At 41.2% G+C, this 21,922-nt stretch overlaps 1 protein-coding gene across 2 annotated transcripts in view; it reads right to left on the bottom strand.

The window, feature by feature from the left end:
- The window catches only part of TEP1 (telomerase associated protein 1), an 87,747-nt gene that overhangs the window by 62,611 nt on the left and 3,214 nt on the right, over window positions 1-21,922 (bottom strand). The window contains exons 2-11 of one of the 2 annotated variants that reach the window (XM_067469799.1): window positions 18,621-18,895; window positions 14,268-14,588; window positions 12,391-12,549; window positions 10,868-11,002; window positions 8,073-8,234; window positions 7,233-7,385; window positions 7,036-7,122; window positions 4,149-4,279; window positions 1,774-1,931; window positions 659-768 (exon numbers count right to left, since the gene is read on the bottom strand). In XM_067469799.1, the coding sequence (XP_067325900.1) occupies window positions 659-768; window positions 1,774-1,931; window positions 4,149-4,279; window positions 7,036-7,122; window positions 7,233-7,385; window positions 8,073-8,234; window positions 10,868-11,002; window positions 12,391-12,549; window positions 14,268-14,588; window positions 18,621-18,842 (1,638 nt within the window). In that variant the 5' untranslated portion in view covers window positions 18,843-18,895. Of the gene's footprint in view, window positions 1-658; window positions 769-1,773; window positions 1,932-4,148; window positions 4,280-7,035; window positions 7,123-7,232; window positions 7,386-8,072; window positions 8,235-10,867; window positions 11,003-12,390; window positions 12,550-14,267; window positions 14,589-18,620; window positions 18,899-21,922 lie in introns of both variants that reach the window. The other variant, XM_067469798.1, reaches the window with a different exon arrangement.

Below are 21,922 nucleotides of genomic sequence, written 5' to 3' on the forward strand. Positions count from 1 at the left end.
TATCATTGCTGGTGATTTACCAGCTGTGCTAAACCCCAGCCCATTGTACGATAAAAGTGCAAGACTAGTATGTTTCAAATAACGCCTGGATTTCCAAAGCACATCACTAAGATCTCTTTCTTTTATATGTCATTATGCTTCTGGGATCTATGTTCCAAAGCCTTGGAGCTATGACACAGTCAAACAACCTCTTAATTACACTATTAACACGATTTTTGTTCCTGGGTTATAAATGTAATGTCCTAATTCGTTCTGTCATAAAAACATGGGGAAAGTTTATCCTGTATCCTGCAGCACATTTGACTCTAGTTTTTCCATGAATATCTCATTGAGTCTCAACCAATTCAATCTAGTTTGTGGCAGCCACAAAAATGAAGTTTCTGGAGTTTAACAACTACTTTGAAAGTAAGAAGTGCACAATTAAACAGGAAATAATACTTTCGAAACAGAAAGATATTTTTTAATTTTTTTAGTGACAGCAGGGTATATCCATAAGACCTAACTCAGTGCTTTGCATGGAATACATCTCTTAATTAAAACGCCCAGGGAGAAGAAGATGCGAAGATCTCTTCATGCCAGTCAGAATAGACAACACTGAGCTCAGTTAGGAAATTCTATTGCTATGGCTTTATAAAAATATATAAACACAGGGCCTTACTTTGCCTTCCAGGCGCTTCAGCAGACGTTCGTGGTGTTTCTCACTCACTCCAGACTTAATAATATTGCGTAGGTTTCTCAGCATGGCCATGAAAGGTAGCTTCCCAGAATCTGTCAAGGAGAATCATAGAATCATGGAGTTGGAAGAGACCTCATGGGCCATTCAGTCCAACTCCCTGCCAAGAACCAAAAAAATCACATTCAAGCCACTGAATGCACTGAAAAATTATTGGGGTTTGGCACCACTTTAACTGCCATAGCTCAGTGCTAATGTTACAAGGTCTTTAGCCTTCTCTGCTAAAGAGTGCTGGTGCCATGCCAAACTACAACCCCCAGAATCCCATAGAAGCCAGGTAGAAGATTTTAAAGAATGGAGACCCATAGTTTCAGGTTTGGCTTCCACTTCACTGGGGAACCAAAAATAGCCTCAAAGAAACTCCTTTCTAGTCTGCTTTTGAGATTTCACTGCAGACACATTGAGGACCGGAAACTTGATTGTTCCAAAACAAGGAAATAAAAATCATTTAGTAGTAGCTAAATGATCACCATCACCATCAGGAGCCCCCGGTGGCACAATGGGTTAAACCCTTGTGGTGGCAGGACTGCTGACCAGTAGGTCAGCAGTTCGCATCCAGGGAGAATGAGTTGAGCTCCCTCTGTCAGCTCCAGCTTCCCATGCAGGGACATGAGAGAAGAATTCTACAAAAATGGTAATATATATATATATATAAAATAAAAATCTGGGCGTCTCCTGGGCAATGTCCTTGCAGGCAGCCAATTCTTTCACACCAGAAGCCACTTGCAGTTTCTCAAGTAGTGCCTGACATGAAAAGCAAAACACCCAATTGTATATTTGCATCACAAGGCACACAGTTTTATGACCCAGTGGAAAGAATTAAGCCTGAAATTGAATTAGAAAAGTCCCCCCCCTCCACCGCCTCCCCCCGCCCCCCCAACAATTGCTCCAGAATGTTTGATTAGGAAATATTTGTATGGCCTTAAGAGGAAACCAATTTGAAACTCGACCTGCACTGATCACGAAAGACTATTGTGCGACCAGGTTTGAAAGACTACTGTGAGATCAGCAAAATAAGTCTTTTAAAACTTTGGACCTACCAATCAGTTTCTCCCAGACATAGGCTTGGTTTCCCTTTTGGCTCAACTCTCGATCCCAAGTTTGGGGTTTTGCCAATTTCATGCGAGTGCCGGCAAGGCGGGAGTCCCAGGGCCCTGGAAGGCGACTTCGGGAGAAGGTTTGCAAGTCCGAAGGGTACCTGGAATGAGGTGGATCAGAAGTTAAACAGAGGCACACTATGGTCTACCTTCTTTTCAAGCAGACACAGGGTGAACCTACACTGTAGAACAGGCCTGGGCAAACTTTGGCCCTCCAGGTGTTTAGGACTTCAACTCCTTCAATTCCTAACAGCCTCAGGCCCCTTACATTTCCCCCTCAGACACTTAAGTCAGAACAGGTAAGTCAGAATAGAACAGGTACATTTTTAAAGTGTAACTCCAGCAAAAAATATATATGTTTTGGTTTGGATAGCATAGTAAAGGTAAAGGTTTCCCCTGACATTAAGTCCAGCTGTGTCCAACTCTGGGGGTTGGTGTTCATCTCAATTTCTAAGCTGAAGAGCTGGCGTCATCCGTAGACACCCCCAAGGTCATGTGGTCAGCATGACTGCATGGAGTGCCGTTACCTTCCCTATTGATCTACTCACATTTGCATGTTTTTGAACTGCTAGGTTGGCAGAAGCTGGGGCTGACAGTGGGAGCTCTCCCCGCTCCCCGGATTCGAACCTGTGACCTTTCGGTAAGCAAGTTCAGCAGCTCAGTGGTTTAACCCACTGCGCCACTGGGGGTTCCCCCCATAGGGAAGGGTTAACACCCCTGCAGTGTTTGTTTTGCTTTCTGTGTCCCTGTTTGAAAGATTTCACCTCACTTTCTACCCCTGTGATAATTGGACTTTGACAACATTGGTGTGTTGTGGAAACAAGGATCAGTGATAAAGTTTCAGCTAATACACCTCTGGAGACCCCAGTGGCACAGTGGGTTAAAGCGCTGAGCTTGTTGACCGAAAGGTCGCAGGTTCAATTCCGGGGAACGGCGTGAGCTGCTGCTGTCAGCCCTAGCTTCTGCCAACCTAGCAGTTCGTAAACATGCAAATGTGAGTAGATCAATAGGTACCTCTCCGGTGGGAAGGTAATGGCACTCCATGCAGCTATGCTGGCCACATGACCTTGAAGGTGTCTATGGACAACGCCGGCTCTTTGGCTTAGAAATGGAGATGAGCACCACCCCTCAGAGTCAGACATGACTGGACTTAATGTCGAGGGACAACCTTTACCTTTTAAGACCCCTTTTTCCCATGACAGTTCTTTCAGGAGTGAATTTCCTTTCGGAAGGGGAGATTTCTCTCATTTCCTGCTTTCTCAGTCCTGTTCCTAACTAGGAGTCATTTGATTGTGACTCGGGGACTGCCTGTACATCAGGCATGGGGAGGAAACCTAGGCCCTCCAGGTATTTTGGACTCCAACTCCCACAATTCCTAACAGTCTGCTAAAGTTTCCCCATGCCTGCTGCATATGGCATGTGTCTGTGTACACACACAAGCAGCAGTACACACAGTAGTATCAGAAGGTCTTTGTAGCATAGTAAGCTAAGCAAAGAAATTGCTTTAGTATACTCAGTGGAGGCTAGTACGCTGGACTTTGGCTGGAAAGGTCTACGGAGGTGGGGAAAGAGAAGCACAAAACATGTTCCCAGCAAGTACAATCCCACTAAGCTCTGTGTCCAATCTCCTGGTTACTTTCTTTCCCCAACTTTAGCCAGCAATCCAGCTCTAACAGGCTCAGTCTCCACCAGGAGCAGTCTTCAGCAAAGTTAATGGTCAAGCCACCTTGATAACATAGGAAGAGAAAATATATATTGTCGTTGCAGAAAAATCCAGTTTCCTTTTACATCTGTGATAATTGCAGCTAAGTCCAGAGAGGGAGGCCCAAATGCTGCATGCGGCTCCCAGATCCTGTTTTCCAGCTGCTAAAGCCTTCCAGGAACTACTCCACCCCCAAATAACCCTCTCCGGGCATTTTAATTTTTTTCTTAATTTTTCCTGATTTTCTTCTGGCTGGTACTGGTAGAAAACCACCCAAATGTGGTGGTTTGGTCCTCCTTCCTCCCCAATATCATGCAACATTAGGAAGAACCTCCTGACTGTGAGAGCTGTTCAGCAGTGGAACTCTCTGCCCCAGAGTATGGTGGAGGCTCTTTCTTTGGAGGCTGGATGGCTATCTGTCGGGGATGCTTTGAATGCAATTTTCCTGCTTCTTGGCAGGGGGTTGGACAGGATGGACTGAAGAAGGTACATAATCATATAATCAGTGTTGGACAGTCTTATCTTAAATTACCATTTTTGTAAATATTCAAAAATATATAACCTACTGATTCCTCAATTAATGTAATTTAATGACTTGAGCAATAAGGAGCCTCACCTCCGTCCCAGGAGACTCATTACATGCTGAGCTGGTTCAGAGATGTGAAGGCGCTGGATCAAAGCCTTGAGGGAGAAGGGATCTTTTGGTGGTGCCGGATACTCCTTTCTGGAATACATCTTCTGTCGAAACTGTGGGTTGATGGAGAAAGAATCAAGGGAAAACTGAGGATTTTTACAGAATTTTTGGAACTGGACAGAAAGCACAACGAGTGCCGATCTATCACCTTCACCTCTGACCCCTGGCCTCATCCATACTTCAGATTTCTTTAGTCCTCAACTATCTTTTTATTTTATTTTATCTATATATAAAAATGCTCTGTGCATAATGAGTACCTTAAAAACAAACGAACCAATGAACGAAATCACACCAAATTTGGCAACAAAACGTCTCACAACACAAGGAGTGACCATCACTCAAAAATTATGATTTTGTCATTTGGGAGTTGTAGTTGCTGGGATTTATACAATCAAAGAGCATTCTGAACTCCAGCAATGATGTAATTGAACCAAACTTGGCACACAGAACTCCCATGACCAACAGAAAATATTGGAAGGGTTTGGTGGACATTGACCTTGAGTTTGGGAGTTGTAGTTCACCTACATTTAGAGAGCACTGTGGACTCAAACAATGATGGATCTGGACCAAACTTGGCAGAAGCACTCATTTGTGAGTTGTAGTTGCTGGGATTTATAGTTCACCTACAATCAAAGAGCATTCTGAACTCCAGCAATAATGTAATTGAACCAAACTTGGCACACAGAACTCCCATGACCAACAGAAAATATTGGAAGGGTTTGGTGGGCATTGACTTTGAGTTTGGGAGTTGTAGTTCACCTACATTTAGAGAGCACCGTGGACTCAAACAATGATGGATCTGGACCAAACTTGGCACAAGCACTCAATACGCCCAAATATGAACACAGGTGGAGTTTTGGGGAAATAGACCTTGACATTTGGAAGTTGTAGTCACTGGGATTCACAGTTCACCTACAATCAAAGAGCATTCTGAACCCCACGAATGACAGTATCGGGGCAAACTTCCCACACAGAACCCCCATGACCAACAGAAAATACTTAAGGCCATCCAATCCAACTCCCTTCATCAGGGCAAGAAAATGTAATCAAAATCCTCCTGACAAAGAGCCATCCAGCCGTAGATATAAATAGATATGATTCACACACAGATATAGTATCATAGATTTGAAAGGGACCCTTAAAGAAGGACAATGATATGTTGCATGTTCCAGTGGGGGCAAACCAGACACTCTCCACATCAACACTGACAAAGAAGCACCAAGAAATACTGTTTACCCACAAGCATAAAGACATTACATATATTAGAAACCAACACTTTCTTATTACTTTATTTTCCAGATCAACAGATGGCAACGGCAATGTGTGGCAGGGGACAGCTAGTTGAGTATAAATGTTCCATTTTACATGTTGTGGCATCTATCACATTTCACGTAACAACCATTTTAGTCTTATGTACCCATTATGCCTAGAATTATCTCTAAGTCAACCTTTTCCTCTCCTTGCAACTACAGAGGCACTAAAATATACTTAATGAAAAGCAATCAAATCTGAATCGTTATCCCATTTATATATAATTTCATTTCATGTATTTCTTATAAATCTTCAAACCCTACAAATACCATATATACTCGAGTATAAGCCAACCCAAATATAAGCTGAGGCACCTAAATTTACCGGGGACATGAGAGAAGCCTCCCAGAAGGATGATAAAAACATCAAATCATTCGGGTGTCCCCTGGGCAACATCCTTGCAGACGGCCAATTCTCTCACACCAGAAGTGACTTGCAGTTTCTCAAGTCGCTCCTGACACACACACACAAAAAAAACAAAAGCAAAACCTAAATTTACCAAAACAAAACAAAACAGGAAAATGCATTGACTCGAGTATAAGCCGAGGGTGGGAAATGCAGTAGATACTGGTAAATTTCAAAATAAAGATACCAATAAAATTGCATTAATTGATGTATCAGTAGGTTAAATGTTTTTAAAAATTTACATAAAACTGTAATTTAAGATGAAACTGTCCAACTATGATTAAACCATTATTTAACCTTCTTCAATGTAAATGTGCTTATGTATCCTTCCAGGCAGTCATGCTGGCCACATGACCTTGGAGGTGTCTATGGACAATGCCAGCTCTTCAGCTTATAAATGGAGATGAGCACCAACCCCCAGAGTTGGACATGACTGAACTTAATGACAGGGGAAAACCTTTACCTTATCCTTCCAATAATTATAGAGTAAAATAATAAATGTAACAAAAACAATACAGTAAAATAATGGAAATGCAATAATAACACTAATAATAGAATAAAAATATAATTATAATAATAATAATAAATGGAGTGAAATAAAAATGTAATAATAATAATAAATAGAGTAAAATAATAAATGTAATAATAATAATAAAGTAAAATAATTTGAATGTAATAATAACAATAGAGTAAAATAATAAATGTAATAATAATAATAATAATAAATGGAGTAAAATAATAAATGTAATAGTAATGGTAACAATACATAGAGAAATATAATAAATATAAAAACATCAATAATAGAATAAATGTAATAATAATAGAGTAATTAATAAATGTAATAAAAATAATAATAACAGTGTAAAATAATAAATAACCTTAACTCAAGCATAAGCCAAGAAGGGGCTTATCCTCGAGACTTAAAAAAGGGCCAAAAAACTCAGCGCATACTCGAGCAAATACGGTAACGTCATATTCTTTGGCCCTGAACCAACTATGATTATGGACTTCAATGCCTTGAAAGGTGAATTGGAGTTCCTGACCTCTGTCCCCCGCACTCACCCACCCCCATCCGGCCCCAGGAAGTGCTTACAATTCTTTGGAGATCTTTCAGCTTCACTGAATTCTTAGTCGTCGAGAACTTTTCCAGTTCTTCCTCAGGATAAACTTCTAGCTCTTGCTGAGAAGACAAGAAATTCTAGTAAACAATTTTGGTGCAGAGACACAAGACGTGTCGACATGAAACAGGCAACAATACTTAAACAAACTGTTTTAAGACATAAATCCTACCTTGATCTTCCGTCGACAACGTTTTTTCCCTCTGCTTTTGCGGGTGTTATATTTGGCCAGTTGGTAGGCGTCAAACTGTCGGAATTTATCTGCCATAGAAGCACGGAGGCAGGATGGCATGGAAGCCACCTTTTCACCTCCCCCTGTGAGGCTCTAAAAACCAACGAGAACAGCAACGAAGATGAGTGACACATGGGCAGAAAACAATTCAAAATGCTGACTTTAGCCTATAATGCCCTAAACGGTTCCAGCCCGGCTTATCTATCCAACCGCATCTCTCCCTAAGAACCTTCCAGGAAGTTGAGATCGTCTGAGGAGGCCCTGCTCTCAATCCCACCTGCCTCACAGGTGCATTTGGTGGGACAAGAGACAGGACCTTCTCTGGGGTGGCCCCTCGGCTGTGGAACTCCCTGCCTAGGGATATTAGATTGGCCCCCTCTCTCCTGACCTTTCAGAGAAGAGTAAAAACCTGGCTCTTTGAGCAAGCGTTTTGAACTTCAGCATGACCAAATAATCTCAAACTGGAATATGAACTAGGAACGGCCAAGACGATGGAACGGTTTAGGAACTGAACCAGAAGACATCGATTTTTATAATTTTTATTCATTATTGCTTTTATGATTTTAAATGTATGATTTTTTGTTTCTAACCAATGTATGTATTTATATATGGCATCTAATTGTGCCGATTGGTATGCCACCCTGAGTCGCCTTTGGGCTGATAGGGGCGGGATAAAAGTGACGTAAATAAATAAGAAGAGTTTGGTATCATTAGATTAGCGCTGGAACACCCTGCCAAAGGAAAATGGCACAGCAGAGGAATAAGCATACTCTCTCCTACCTGATGGATCCTGGCCACCTCCATCCAGTCAGATGGCAGTTGCATCGCGTGGCAGAAATAGCGCCGAAGGTGAGGGCGGCAGGGCAGAATGCGAGAAGACAGAGCCAGGAGGAAATTGGCAGTGCTGCGGATATTCAGCTCTTGGCGAGTGTACAAGGCAACCTGTAAGAGAAAGTGTCACCCACAGAGGATAAGGACATCTCTGAAGTTCTCCCAAATAGAAGGACATCACCAATAGTCAAAAAGACTTTTAAAAGGAGACCCAAGAAGGATGTTGTCGTAGATGCTGGAAGAAGGTGCTGGGAGACCAGGGTCCAAATCCCTGCTCAACCCTAGGAACTCACTGGAAGATCTTAGGGAGGTCATGCTCTCTCAGCCAATGTACCCTACAGTAAACAGGGTTTTCCTAGAAGGATTTGTTCAGTGGAGATTTGCTTTTGCTTTCCTTTGAGGCTGGGAGATTATGACTTGCCCAAGGTTTCCACAGACCATTAAGGAATAGAATCCTTTTTCCAGTTTTAGTCCAATTATCAAACCATGACACCATATAATAATAATAATAATGATTATATATATATATATATATATATATGTATGTATGTATGTATGTATAAATGCTCTGTGCATAATGAGTTCCTTAAAAACAAAAGAACCAATGAACGAAATCACACCAAATTTGGCAACAAAGCGTCTCACAACACAAGGAGTGACAATCACTCTAAAAAATTATGATTTTGTCATTTGGGAGTTGTAGTTGCTGGGATTTATAGTTCACCTCCAATCAAAGAGCATTCTGAACTCCATCAACGATGGAATTGAACCAAACTTGGCACACAGAACTTCCATAACCAACAGAAAATACTGGAAGGGTTTGGTAGGCATTGACCTTGAGTTTGGGAGTTGTAGTTCATCTACATCCAGAGAACACTCTGGACTCAAACAATGATGAATCTGGACCAAACTTGCCACAAGAACTCAATATGCCCAAATATGAACACAGATGGAGTTTGGGGGAAATAGGCCTTGACATTGGGGAGTTGTAGTTACTGGGATTTATAGTTCACGTACAATCAAAGAGCGTTCCGAACCCCACCAACGACAGAATTGGGCCAAACTTCCCACACAGAACCCCCATGACCAACAGAGAATACTCAAGGCTATCCAGTCCAACTCCCTTCATCAGGGTAAGAAAACGTAATCAAAGCCCTCCTGACAAAGAGCCATCCAGCCATAGATATAAATATGATTCCCACACACACAGGGACCTCTGAAGAAGGACAATCGTATGTTACATGTTCCAGAGTAGGCAAACCAGACACTCCACATCAACACTGACAAAGAAACAGCAAGAAATACTGTTTACCCACAAGCAGGAAGACATTACATATATTAGAAACCAACACTTTCTCATTACTTTATTTTCCAGATCAACAGACTGGGCCACAGCAACGCGTGGCAGGGGACAGCTAGTTAATAATAATAAAAGGAGATGGAGGGCCTGATTCTGGCAGGCCAAGAACAAGCCATTAGAACCAATGTCATCAAAGCCAGAATTGAAAAGTCGACAACAAATCCCAAGTGTAGACTCTGCAAGGAAGCAGATGAAACAACAGATCACATCCTCAGCTGCTGCAAGAAGATCGCGCAGACAGATTACAAGCAGAGGCATAACACCGTTGCTCAGATGATTCATTGGAACTTGTGCCACAAAGACCATCGGCCTGTGACAAAGAACTGGTGGGATCACAAGCCAGAAAAGGTTACAAAGAATGAACATGTCAAGCTACTCTGGGACTTCCGAATTCAGACAGAGTTTTGGAGCACAACACTCCTGACCTCACAATCATGTTAAAAAACAAAGTATGGATTGTCGATGTTGCAATCCCAGGTGACAGCAGGATTGAAGAGAAACAACTGGAAAAGATCACACGATATGAGGATTTAAAGATCGAACTGCAAAGACTCTGGCACAAGCCAGTCAAGGTGGTCCCAGTGATGATCGGCACACTGGGTGCAGTGCCTAAACACCTTGGCCTGCACTTAAACACAATTGGCGCTGATAAAATTACCATCTGTCAGCTGCAGAAGGCCACCTTACTGGGATCTGCACGCATTATTCGCCGATACATCACACAGTCCTAGACACTTGGGAAGTGTCTGACGTGTGATCCAATTCAACATCCAGCAGAGTGTCTGCTGTGGAGTCATGTTTCAAATAATAATAATAATATAACTTTATTTATAGACCTCTCTCTCTCCCCGAGGGCACTCAGGGCGATTTACAATACAAAACAGCAAACATTCAATGCCCAAACAAATGCAAAAAAAAAAAAAAAACAATTGCAATACTGCAGTTGAATAAATATAATAATGATTGTGAACTTATTGTATAAAAATTGATATCCAAATGAAAAACAAGATACAAATAATCACATAGAAACTGGCTACATTAATCACATACTCAACATTAAAACATTTCAAATGATAACAACAATTAAAACAAATTGAAATTGGCTGATAATAGTTGTTCTTGAAGTATACCCAAGGCAAAATATAAATTAAATAAACTTGCAAATCCCTTCCCAGCCATCTCTGATTTGCAATGATCTCCCTGGAAACCAACTATGCAATTGCAGCAAAGCAGATGGCAAGGGAAAAAATGCAGGTTTTGTCATGGCTCACTCACTTGGGTTCAAATTGACCTGCAGTGCAGGGTTACTCATAATACTTCATTCCCTTTCTAAGTCTTTGGATGCAGTGCCAGAAATTGGGCTTCCAGTATCTTCCCTGTTTACCTTGAGGATGAATTCAGGATCGTGTTCTGAGAGACTTTTGCAAACTTGCGTCAATGCTTGCTGCAGCTCTCCAGGAGGGTTCCCGAACTTTGCTCCTTCCACCAGTGAGCAGCAGGCCAAGCTCAACAGCATCAGCTAAAAAGAGACAGAAAGAAAGAAAGAAAGGGGAAAGGCTGTGTAGGGTTCTCCATTGGAGATCTCCTGCCTGACCCTATGCAGGAAATTGCAAAGTTCTGGTCTACCAGGCACCACCTCCTACTTTTAATACTGAACAGAGATTCAGTATGAAGTTTCTCCAAAGGCCAGATTTAGGAGTTGGTGAGAGCCTCAAATCATAGGCTAGCATCACAGATACAAAGCTCAAGGTGATATGTATCACGGAGCAAGTTTATGCATCATAGACCTAAGTCCATCATAGACCTATATTGGCAAGATACACATTCTGACCTCCATATCTGAAGGGGATACGTTCCTGGGCTTCACAGAGATATACCGTGTAAATAATAGCAAATCCTAACAAAATGAATTACTTTAAGCCTAAGAATACCATAGGGTCGCACTGGAAGATCCAGAAAATGCCTAGAGGCATATTTTGTCAGATAAGTGAGACTGCAAATTCCAATCCCATGGATTGTACTGTATGCAGAAGATGTTTGTCACTGCCTTCCTTTTATGTGACCTGCCCAAGGTCTTATAGCAATTTTCCATGATTGACTGGTGATTCAAACCGTAATTCAGCAGTCAAACCACTATACCTAAATGGTTCGGGCCCCGCCTATCTCCGCAATCACATCTCTTTCTATGAACTGGCGCGAACTCTAAGATCTTCCGGGGAGGCCCTCCTCTCGGTCCCGCTACCGTCTCAAGCACGGTTGGTAGGGATGAGAGAGAGGGCCTTCTCAGTGGTGGCCCCCCACCTCTGGAACGCCCTTCCAAGGGAAATAAGACAGGCCCCATCCCTCCCCTCCTTTCGTAAGAGCTTGAAGACCTGGTGGTTTCAACAAGCCTTTGAAAATAGCCAGTTCTAACTCAGCCCTACACATTGTCGAATACGGCCTTATTCTTCCTACCAATTACCCAGATCATTTCCTCTAGTCGGCCCTGGAATGAACAGCCACAGACCTGTACTTCATATTGTTGTTGCCTGCCATAGCATTGCATTTTATTCCCAGCCCTCCTAGAGTTTTTGGGCTTGCACAAATCTTGGCCCGGCCTTTTAAATTTTTTAAATTGCCTTGAACAGGCAGGATTACTTTCAATATATGTGTGTTATGGCGACAATTTTTATGCATATTTTGTTTTGTTAATCTTATGGTTATGTTGTTTTTGCTTTGTATGTTCTGTGATTTTTACCTGAGAACCGCTCTGTGTCCCCTCGGGGAGATAGAGCGGTATATAAATAAAGTTTTATTATTATTTTATTATTATCTGTGTAGAATATAATCTAGACAGATAAAATATTTTTTTCCCCTAGGGATATGAGAGTCCATTCATCAAACAGGGCATGTTACTACCATACCTACCTTTTGTTCTTTCACATCCTGATCTTCAATCTCCAATGCTAATTCTTCTCCAGAGAGCTCGCTCTCATCCTGCTGCACCTTCAACTTGTCTTCTGGGATTGTCAAAACATACTCTGGCATCGTTCCATCGAAGTCCATCTCATCTCCATCTTGTTGATGCTACATGGGAAGCAGAAAGCATACCTACTTTTACCCAATCGGAGATAACGGGGTGGCAAGGTGTTAAAGGAGAAGGCTTTGTGCTCTTTGTCCTGCTCTGGACCTTCTAAGACAGTGTCACAATCCTATCCTTAAGTTGTGCCTTGCTCACTCTGTCCCGAAATGTACCTTTGCCATATATAATCAGTTTATAATTAGAAGACACAAATGATCTATGTTTTTATTACTCTTGTTATGGTTTTATATCATGTGTTAACGTTTTAAATGTTTTATGATGTTTTGGGGCATTGAATTGTTGCCTCTGTAAACCACCCTGAGTCACCTGAAAGGCTGAGAAGGGCAGTATACAAATATAGTAAATAATAAATAATATAATAAATAACCATACATGGCTATTGCGTATAGCCACACATGCTTTCTGTATAGCACTGTACTACAGTATGTATCAGCTACCCAATTATATGTGTATAATACCCATCATTGTGATTATTATATTATATTATATTATATTTGCTTTAATGCTTGTATATGTAATGGGGTCATGTGTAATGTAGGAAACCTGTTAGTAAAATAAATTACTTGGTAGTAGGGTGGTACGGCCAACATCTCCTTAGCTAGGGATCTGGGAATATCTTGTTCAGACTGAGTGATGGGCTTTGTTAAGAGAGCAAAGTATGCTTTTTGTCATGTGAAAACAGAGAGTGGGAATGGGAAGGTGTTTTGATTATCTGGTCAAATGAAGGAAAAAGTATACCTTCTATTGCATTTTGACTAATGGAGGTATATATGGACTGGATGAGGGTCAACAAGCTGAAACTAAATCCAGACAAGACAAAGGTACTCCTGGTCAGACGAAAGGCACAACAGGGCATAGGGTTACAGACTGTGGGCTGAGTTGAACATGATTTTACCATGGTGATTTGGTATATATGTATTTTATCTATATGTATTTTAATCTTGTATTGTTGTATGATGTTTTAATTTGTATTAGTAGCATTGAATCCTTGCTGTAAGCCGACTGAGTCCCTCTACGGAGCTGAGAAGATTGGGATATAAAAGTTTTAAATAAATAGATAAATAAATAAATACAGCTTGTGCTGGACGGGATCACACTCCCTCTGAAGACACAGGTTTGCAATTGGGGGGTAATCTTGGAGAGAGGGAAGCCTATTATTATTATTATTATTATTATTATTATTCAATAACTGGGATACAATAACATGTTCCTGTTTTTTCTTAACTAGAGCTTTACTGTCTCAAAGTGATCTTATTTCCTGAAATGGAGAAGGCATACATCTGACAAACAGTCTGCGTTCAAGCGTGGCAGATAATAGTATCCCATTCCTAGTAGTGAACGCAGAAATAACCACCAACCCAATTGACTTTTGTAAAGGTAATGTGAGGAGTCATCATCTCTGAACAACAAAATGCCTTTGGATGGTCTTGTCCACCACAGAATTGGAAGCCCTGTTTATTCCTTCCAATCTTCTCTGGCTGATCAAAGTTATCAGGTCAAAACTCTTTCCATAGCACTTCTGGATGGCCATCTGTCAGGGGTGATTTGAATGCAATATTCCTGCTTCTTGGCAGGAGGTTGGACTGGAAGGCCCATGAGGTCTCTTCCAACTCTATGATTCTATGATTCTTTTTGCACAACTTTGGCTATCAGAGGCCATGGCTTTTATGAGTTCCTAACTCACTTTCAGCTTCACTCTTACCTGCAGTGGCTCCACTTCCAGAGCATCATCCTGAGCTCCGTAGGCTGGTTGCCACCCTGGGCATGTCTGGATAAAGAGATTGTGCTGAGGATCCATTTGGAAGCAGACCTGCACTTCTGAAGGCTCCACAGAAGCCAGTTTGGGGGCAGAGACAGCAATAGGTCGCAACAGGCGAGCTCTGGATTCCTCCAGCCCCTGGAGAACCAAGGGAGTAGAAATCGGTTGCTTCAAGAAGGGATTTTCCAACCACTGTGGGTTAGAGTCAGAGAATGGAGAATAAGGCAGAGGTTTCTTGGCACCAGCTGTTGGACATGGTGCTATCTGGAAGACAAAGTAAAGAAGAAAATAACATTCAGAGGAGCCCTTCTCTTTGTGCCATCATCACTTGGGGGAACAAAGGAGAGGGCCTTCTTAGTGGCAGCTCCCACAGGTAGGTCAGGGTGGCCCCATCCTTGCTTTGCCCCCCTCAGCAGATAAAAGTCTTTTGAACACTGTGAGATTTTATTGTTAAGGATCATATATAGTTTTTAATGCATTTTAAATGCTTCAATGTATAGGGTGACCATCCCTCAAAAGCGTTTTGGATTTTGGAATGTTTGCATATGCATAATGGCACTTGGAGATAGGATTAAATTCCAAAAACAATGTTTGTTTATGTTTCATATGCCTTAAATACATATACCCTGGAGGGAATTATATCTATACACATAATAAAAGTGAAAATATGTGTTTATGTGGGTGGAGTGTCTATTTCCACAGACAAGCTCCCACCTCCACAAAGAACTATAGCTCTCACGAATCAGGAGACACCAAAGGCCCTTCCTCCAATGACACTGCAGGTTATAGTGAGTGCTATGAACATGTACAAGAGCCCTGCCAAGGTCCTCTCCAAACACCATACTTGCTCACCACTCAAGGAATGCTTTCATTTGGGGACAATTTCATCCTAGATTGTACTTGTCTCCTCCACTACAGAGACATCCCAGGGTTTCTTATTCTCTCCATTGGTGTGGAATTTGCATGATCCCACCCACTGCTTCTCCCTTTCCTACGCTATTCAACTCTGTCTGCACAACAAACAGAGAAGAATAATCAGCAACTAAACATACTGGAAGAGTTTAGAAACACAACAAGATGAGTACACAGCAAACAAGATCACTATGTAAGCGTTTGTATTTGATCACACATCGGATACTTCCCAAGTGTCGGGGACTGTGCGATGTATCAGCAAATAATGCGTACAGATCCAAGTAGGGTGGCCTTTTGCAGCTAACAGATGGTAATTTTGTCAGTGCTGATTGTGTTTAAGTGCAGGCCAAGGTCTTTAGGCACTGCACCCAGTGTGCCAATCACCACTGGGACCACCTTTACTGGCTTGTGCCAGTCTTTGCATTATTATTATTATTATTATTATTATTATTATTATTCTCACACTGTTCTCACTAACTGGTTTCCCTTTTCTAAGTATTTTTCATTTGTGACAAATTTGTTGTTGCAAGCAGTTCCACAAAATTATATTTCCTAATACTGCTTGGAGAGTGAGAAAGAAGGCAAGACAATGAAATACTTTCTGGATATACACTAAAATCAGCCGTTCACTAAAACTGAATATTTCTTGTAATAAATACATTTTATTATGTGCTTTGAACTTGATTGTGCTCTATAGTTTTCTTAACCAGATTTATTGAGAGGAGCCTTGCCATCTTTCTTTCCCTGAGGCTGAGAGAGTGTGACTTGCCCAAAGTCAACCAGTTTCCACAGTGGAGTAGGGATTTGAACCCCAATTTCCTGGAATCCTAATCCAACACTCAAACTACAATTCCATGTTTGCTGCCTATAATATAAGCACAGTACATATATAGTGGCCACAGTGAGCTGCAGAACTTGCTAACCAAAAGGTTGGTGGTTCAAATCCAAGGAGTGGGGTGAGCTCCAGTCCTAAGCCCCAGTTTCTGCCAACCTAGCAGTTTGTAAACATGCAAATGTGAGTAGATCAATAGATACTGCTTCTGCGGGAAAGTAACAATGCTCCATGTAGTCATGCTGGCCACATGACCTTGGAGGTGTCTACAGACAATGCCGGCTCTTCAGCTTAGAAATTGAGCTGAGCACCACCCCCCAGTTGGACTTAACTAGACCTAACATCAAGAGGAAATCTTTACCTTTACATATATTACACTACATATTAGAGCAGTGGTTCTCAACCTGTGGGTCCCCAGATGTTTTGGCCTTCAACTCCCAGAAATCCTAAAAACTGGTAAACCGGCTGGGATTTCTGGAAGTTGTAGGCCAAAACACCTGGGGACCCACAGGTTGAGAACCACTGTTTTAGAGCCAACATGGAACAGTGGCTTCAGTACTAGACTAGGACCCAGGTTCAAAACTCCATTCATCAAGAGATCTTGGACAAATCACACACTCTCAGCCACAGTGGCAGGTAACAGCAAACCATTCTGAGCAAATCTTCCCAAGGAAACTACCTAATGGGATCCCCAAAAATAAATAACACAGATAAATACAGTCAGATAAGAGATAACATGATTGTATGTTGAATTATTATTATTATTATTATTATTATAAATGAACACACATAATACTATTATAATCCCTTTGTGGGGCTTAGAAATGCAGGACCACTGTAAAAAAAAAAATTAAACCACCTGTTATTATCTGGGACACTAATAATATTACTACTTTATTTATAATCTGCCCTACCTCCCCGAGCAGTTTCCAGCAATGCAACAAATTGGCAAACATTGAATGCCAAAGCAAACAAGTATAAAATAAATCAAATACAATAAAACAACCTAAGACTATATAAAACTGAGCAAAGAATAACAAAATTAAAACAAGTAAGCATAACGTAACATATCCAAACACATTTAACTACATGATAAAATCTAATAAGTTAAGCTAAGAAAACATTAAAATATGAAAAAGTTTACAAGTTCCAACAGACTGAGGTGAGTTTCCAGTACTATCTAGGCAAGCGTTTGGAGATTTACTAATTGCCCTCCTCTCCACAAGCCAAAGTGAATAAATAAGTTTTTAAGAGTTTTTTAAAGGCGAGGAGGGTATGTTTTCTAATTCTTTAGGGAGAGAGTTCCATAGATGGGGAGCGATCCTGGAGAAGGTCCCCTCTCTCGTTCCCATCAACCATGCTTGAGACAGAGGTGGGACTGAGAACACCCCTTGAGATGTTGACCGCAGAATTGTACTGTTGGATCTACAAATGCCCAAAGAAGTCTCTCTAAATATTTCTAGGTCCTCCAGCATGATGCTGTGATCAATATCTAGTGGACACTGACCACAAATTCATGCTGGAGAACCTAGAGATTGTTGGAGCATGTAAGAACTCAGTTAGTGCGTGAGTGTCAACTGTAAAATAAGATGCACAGAGCTGATTGGTTGGGCTATGCCCAGGGAGCTGGCTGAGCCTAGGACTTTTGGATACTGTTACATTTTTCCAGCTTGAGCTATGCAGGTGCTTGAATATTTATTTATTGTGTCAGGAGCAAGCCAAACAGTCGTATTGCATTTTAAACAAACAAACAAACAAAACACATAGTTTGCAAGCTTGGTAGTTGATTAAATGTCCTTTGACCAGTAGCTGGCCACTTGGAGTGCCTCTGGTGTTACTATAAGAAGGTCCTCCATTGTGCATGCAAGGTCCTCCATTGTGCTCAAGTTGCATCGCAGCAGATCATCTGTAGTTTGCAAACTACATGTGCTTTGAAGAGAAGCTGAGAGAGTTTGGAGTGTGCTCTTGCTTCATGAGCTGCTGAAAGGAGTTTCTCCATATGGACAAAGAAAGACCATGTATTGTCGAAGGCTTTCATGGCCGGAATCACTGGGTTGTTGTAGGTTTTTTCGGGATATATGGCCATGGTCTAGAGGCATTCTCTCCTGACGTTTCGCCTGCATCTATGGCAAGCATCCTCAGAGGTAGTGAGGAAGAAAGACCATTTTAAATCTCTTATAAAAGGACTTATGTGAGTCCATGCAACTGATCACATAATTGTATATATGTTATTCTGTATTACAAAGAGTAAACTACTTGTTCTTTATTGATCATGTGCATGGCATATTTTTTTCTCTGGCAATACAGTGTGTGGACTGGTCAGACGTGAATTACGCATGATTTTACATTTTGTCACAGAGATTACTAGACAGATTATATTAATCAAATCCACGAAAGTCAAAACCCAGAAAAACAAATTGCACATTTCAACACAACTTAGATAATAAAATGCACAATACTGTAATGCACACAGTATTTAGACATAGAATGTATGTTATAATCCTAATGACAAAGACTACTTGTAGTTGACACAAATTCAGACTTGACCTTACCTGTGCTGGTCCAGAGAGCAAACCACAACGTTTCTGGATACTCAAAGCTCCCATTGTGGCCAACTGATCTGGCTTCAGCTCGTTCCAGGAGCTGGGAGTTTGCATTGCGATTGTCCATGAGGCCTTGGGGGTAATGGGACATAAGAGTCGGCTGCGGGATTCTTCCAGATCTTGGAGGATGGAGGAAACAGGACTGGAAGTGGGGTATGTGGTCGTCTCCATACTGGGAAGAGCAGTGGGATCCGTTGAGCTCAGGAAGCAAGAAGCAGAATCTTCTGCTGGGATCAAAAGAAAAGAATGAATGCAGGAAGTCTACATAAACTGATAATTAATTACACCGATTTTTCTCAGTTGTTTTTACATGGCACTGTTCCCAAATGACACAAAAGCAAGTGGACCACAGCCAACTGTATTGATGCTGGTATCCTCCTGCAGTCCAGGTCCATACTATCCAGTCCGGACCTCGAAAACATTCAACAACGTCCTTAAAGGAGACTTAACCTTACGATCTTTTAAGAGATATAGGAATAGATGGCACAACTGTGACACACCAAATCTATCTCCTTGATATTCAATGGTTTTCCATAAATTTCTTAGTAACTATAATTCTCCATAGGTATATCAAAAACAATGAAATAGTGCACTTAAAGCTCAGTTAGTAAATATTATATATCCATGTACTGGGTGCTCTCCAGATCCACACGGGTTTAGTTCTGGAACATGCCACAGATAATTGAAACTACAGATTGGTTCACTGTATTTGCATATTACGAAATATGCCCAACATCTAATCCTGGCAAAGCAAAGCAAAGTTTATTGAATAGTCTATTGAACGCATCAGCATTAAAAACAAAAACAAACACGTGCACAAACAGACAACAATCACCATCCCAAGACCCCCACAACAGCGAACCAACACACATTAGGTTAGATCCGTCATCTAATCCTGGCATTTTACTTTGGAATCATTATCACTTAGATTTATACAATCCTTCACAACTTTTAAAAGCTCACACAGCTAGTTATTGATGATACAATTGACAGAGCGCATCCTCACAACAGAATCTTAGCTCAATTTACTTAGAAATAATTAAATTTCAAGCTGTTGACCTTCCAAATATTTACTTTTAAATATGCTTTATCCTCCTTTAGCTCCTTAATGTTATTAAATGAGCCAGAAGCTGTTTAAATGACAGTTGCACATTCAAAGGATGTGCCATGCGGGGACATGAGAGAAGCCTCCCACAGGATGGTAACACATCCCTGTGCCCCGTGGGAAATGTCCCTGCAGACAACCAATTCTCTCACACCAGAAACAACTTGCAGTTCCTCAAGTCACTTCTGACACGATTAAAAAAAAATTCAAAACATAGTTGGCACTTTTGTAGATATAACTTATTCACAGATTTGATTTAAAGATTTTCAACAGGAATCTCTATGGTCAATCTTCTGCAGAAGGTAACCACAGAGTTATACCAGATGACCTACAGATTCCAACAAAAAACACATCTCTATGTGTGACCCTATGGTCAACATCCGTGGAAAGGTTATAAAAAATAGTAAATTTTTATTTGCACTTTCACTGGTCCTATGTTCCTAATCTCAGCTAATGTAAAGCGCTGACATAATAAAATATTTCTGTACTGGAGTCCATCTTGTCCAAAGGTCCCTTGAATCACACAGACTTGCACAATGCTTGCAATCTTTATTTAGCTTCTTTTGCTACTTTGCAGTCCGTGTTTCTAGTCCAGAGGATGGAAGAACCTGCCAGAGCCAGCTAACACCTCCCAACAAAGGAGTCAGCCAGGTAGGAAGCAGCCAGGCTTTGAAGCTGCAAGGCCATTAAATGCTAATCAAGGTGGCCAACTGCAACATTCACACTTGCCTCAAGCAGACAAGAGTTCTTTCTCCCATCTTGGACATTACACAGATATATAAACCTTACTTGTCTAGTTTCCAACAGACCTCACAACCTCTGAGGATGCCTGCCATAAATGTGGGTAAAACATCAGGAGAGAATGCTTCTGGAGCATGGCATTCTCAGTTATTCTCACAGCAATCCAGTGATCCCAGCCATGAAAGCCTTCAACAACACAACCTGCCTTCTGTTTGCCCATTTCACTGTGGTGGTGTGTCTGCAAAGAAGCTCTGCCTCATTTCCCTGTCATCATCCAGTTCACGATGAAAAGACTTGCCAACTGATGCATTAATTAATGTCCTAAAAATAAAGAATGGTTCTGCAGTTTATATCGGAAAGCCAAAAAAGGCAGAGAGTACACAAGTATAAATGCAAAACTATTTGTGGAGTATAAAAGTCACAAAATATAATTCCCATTCAAAGGGAAAGAAGGGACCACCCCAATGAAAACTCCCGTAACCATTTGGGAGGGCAATATAAAATACCCAAGGGCCAAATTACCATAAAGTCAACAGATAACCCTGGTTACTATTTGGATGGGAGTCCATCAATGACTACTAGGTACTGTAAGTTATATTTCAACATATCCCTAAGCATTCCCTTTAACATTTGGAAAAAGTATGATAGCTGGGACCCAATGCTGGTTGCGCAACACAGGTCAGAATTAGAGAAGCGAAGATGTTATGTATTTGAACGTGTTTGCATACGATATCCGGATAGCCTTAAGCACTATGCTTGTTTGTTGTCCCTCCCCCCTTTTTCTGGCAAACTATCTTGCCACGACGCTGTTGCACCTGCATCTCTCACTCGCTGCACTGTCTCGGTATTGGGTCCCATCTATCATACTTTTGCCTAACATTCACTGAGTTGCCATAAAAAGACAGACAACTTGAAAACAGATGCACAAATGCAGTATTTGGCACTTATTTTTCCATTGCAGAGCTTCAAAGGAGACTATTATGGAGTTATTTTTGAGTTAGTGTTTGATTTTTATTATTGTTGTAGAAATCTAACAAAACAATTAATGACAAAACACTTGGAGAAGGAAACTCTGATTACCATTAGTATAATCAATTACTTGCTTCAGTGCTCATGCTCACCACACCTGAGACTGTTGGAAAGGTATGAGCCAAGAGGAAAAGACTTTCTTAAAGGTAGAGGCACAGACTGGCTTGGGTTTGCTTATTGTTCCAGTTGGCTGGTAATCCAGATTTCTGCCAGAACGAACAATCAATTGTTCTCATGAAAAACAAAACGGCACCACCCTTCTCAAGGAAAAAAATGATACATTCAACGGCACAAAGAGAAGTCGGTCACAACGGCACAAGGAAAAGGTGGCCATAACGCAAGAGATGAAATGCTTCTTTTACGACACCAAATTGGG

Source organism: Anolis sagrei, chromosome 6 (genome assembly GCF_037176765.1).
Source record: "Anolis sagrei isolate rAnoSag1 chromosome 6, rAnoSag1.mat, whole genome shotgun sequence".
Lineage (NCBI taxonomy): Eukaryota > Metazoa > Chordata > Lepidosauria > Squamata > Dactyloidae > Anolis > Anolis sagrei.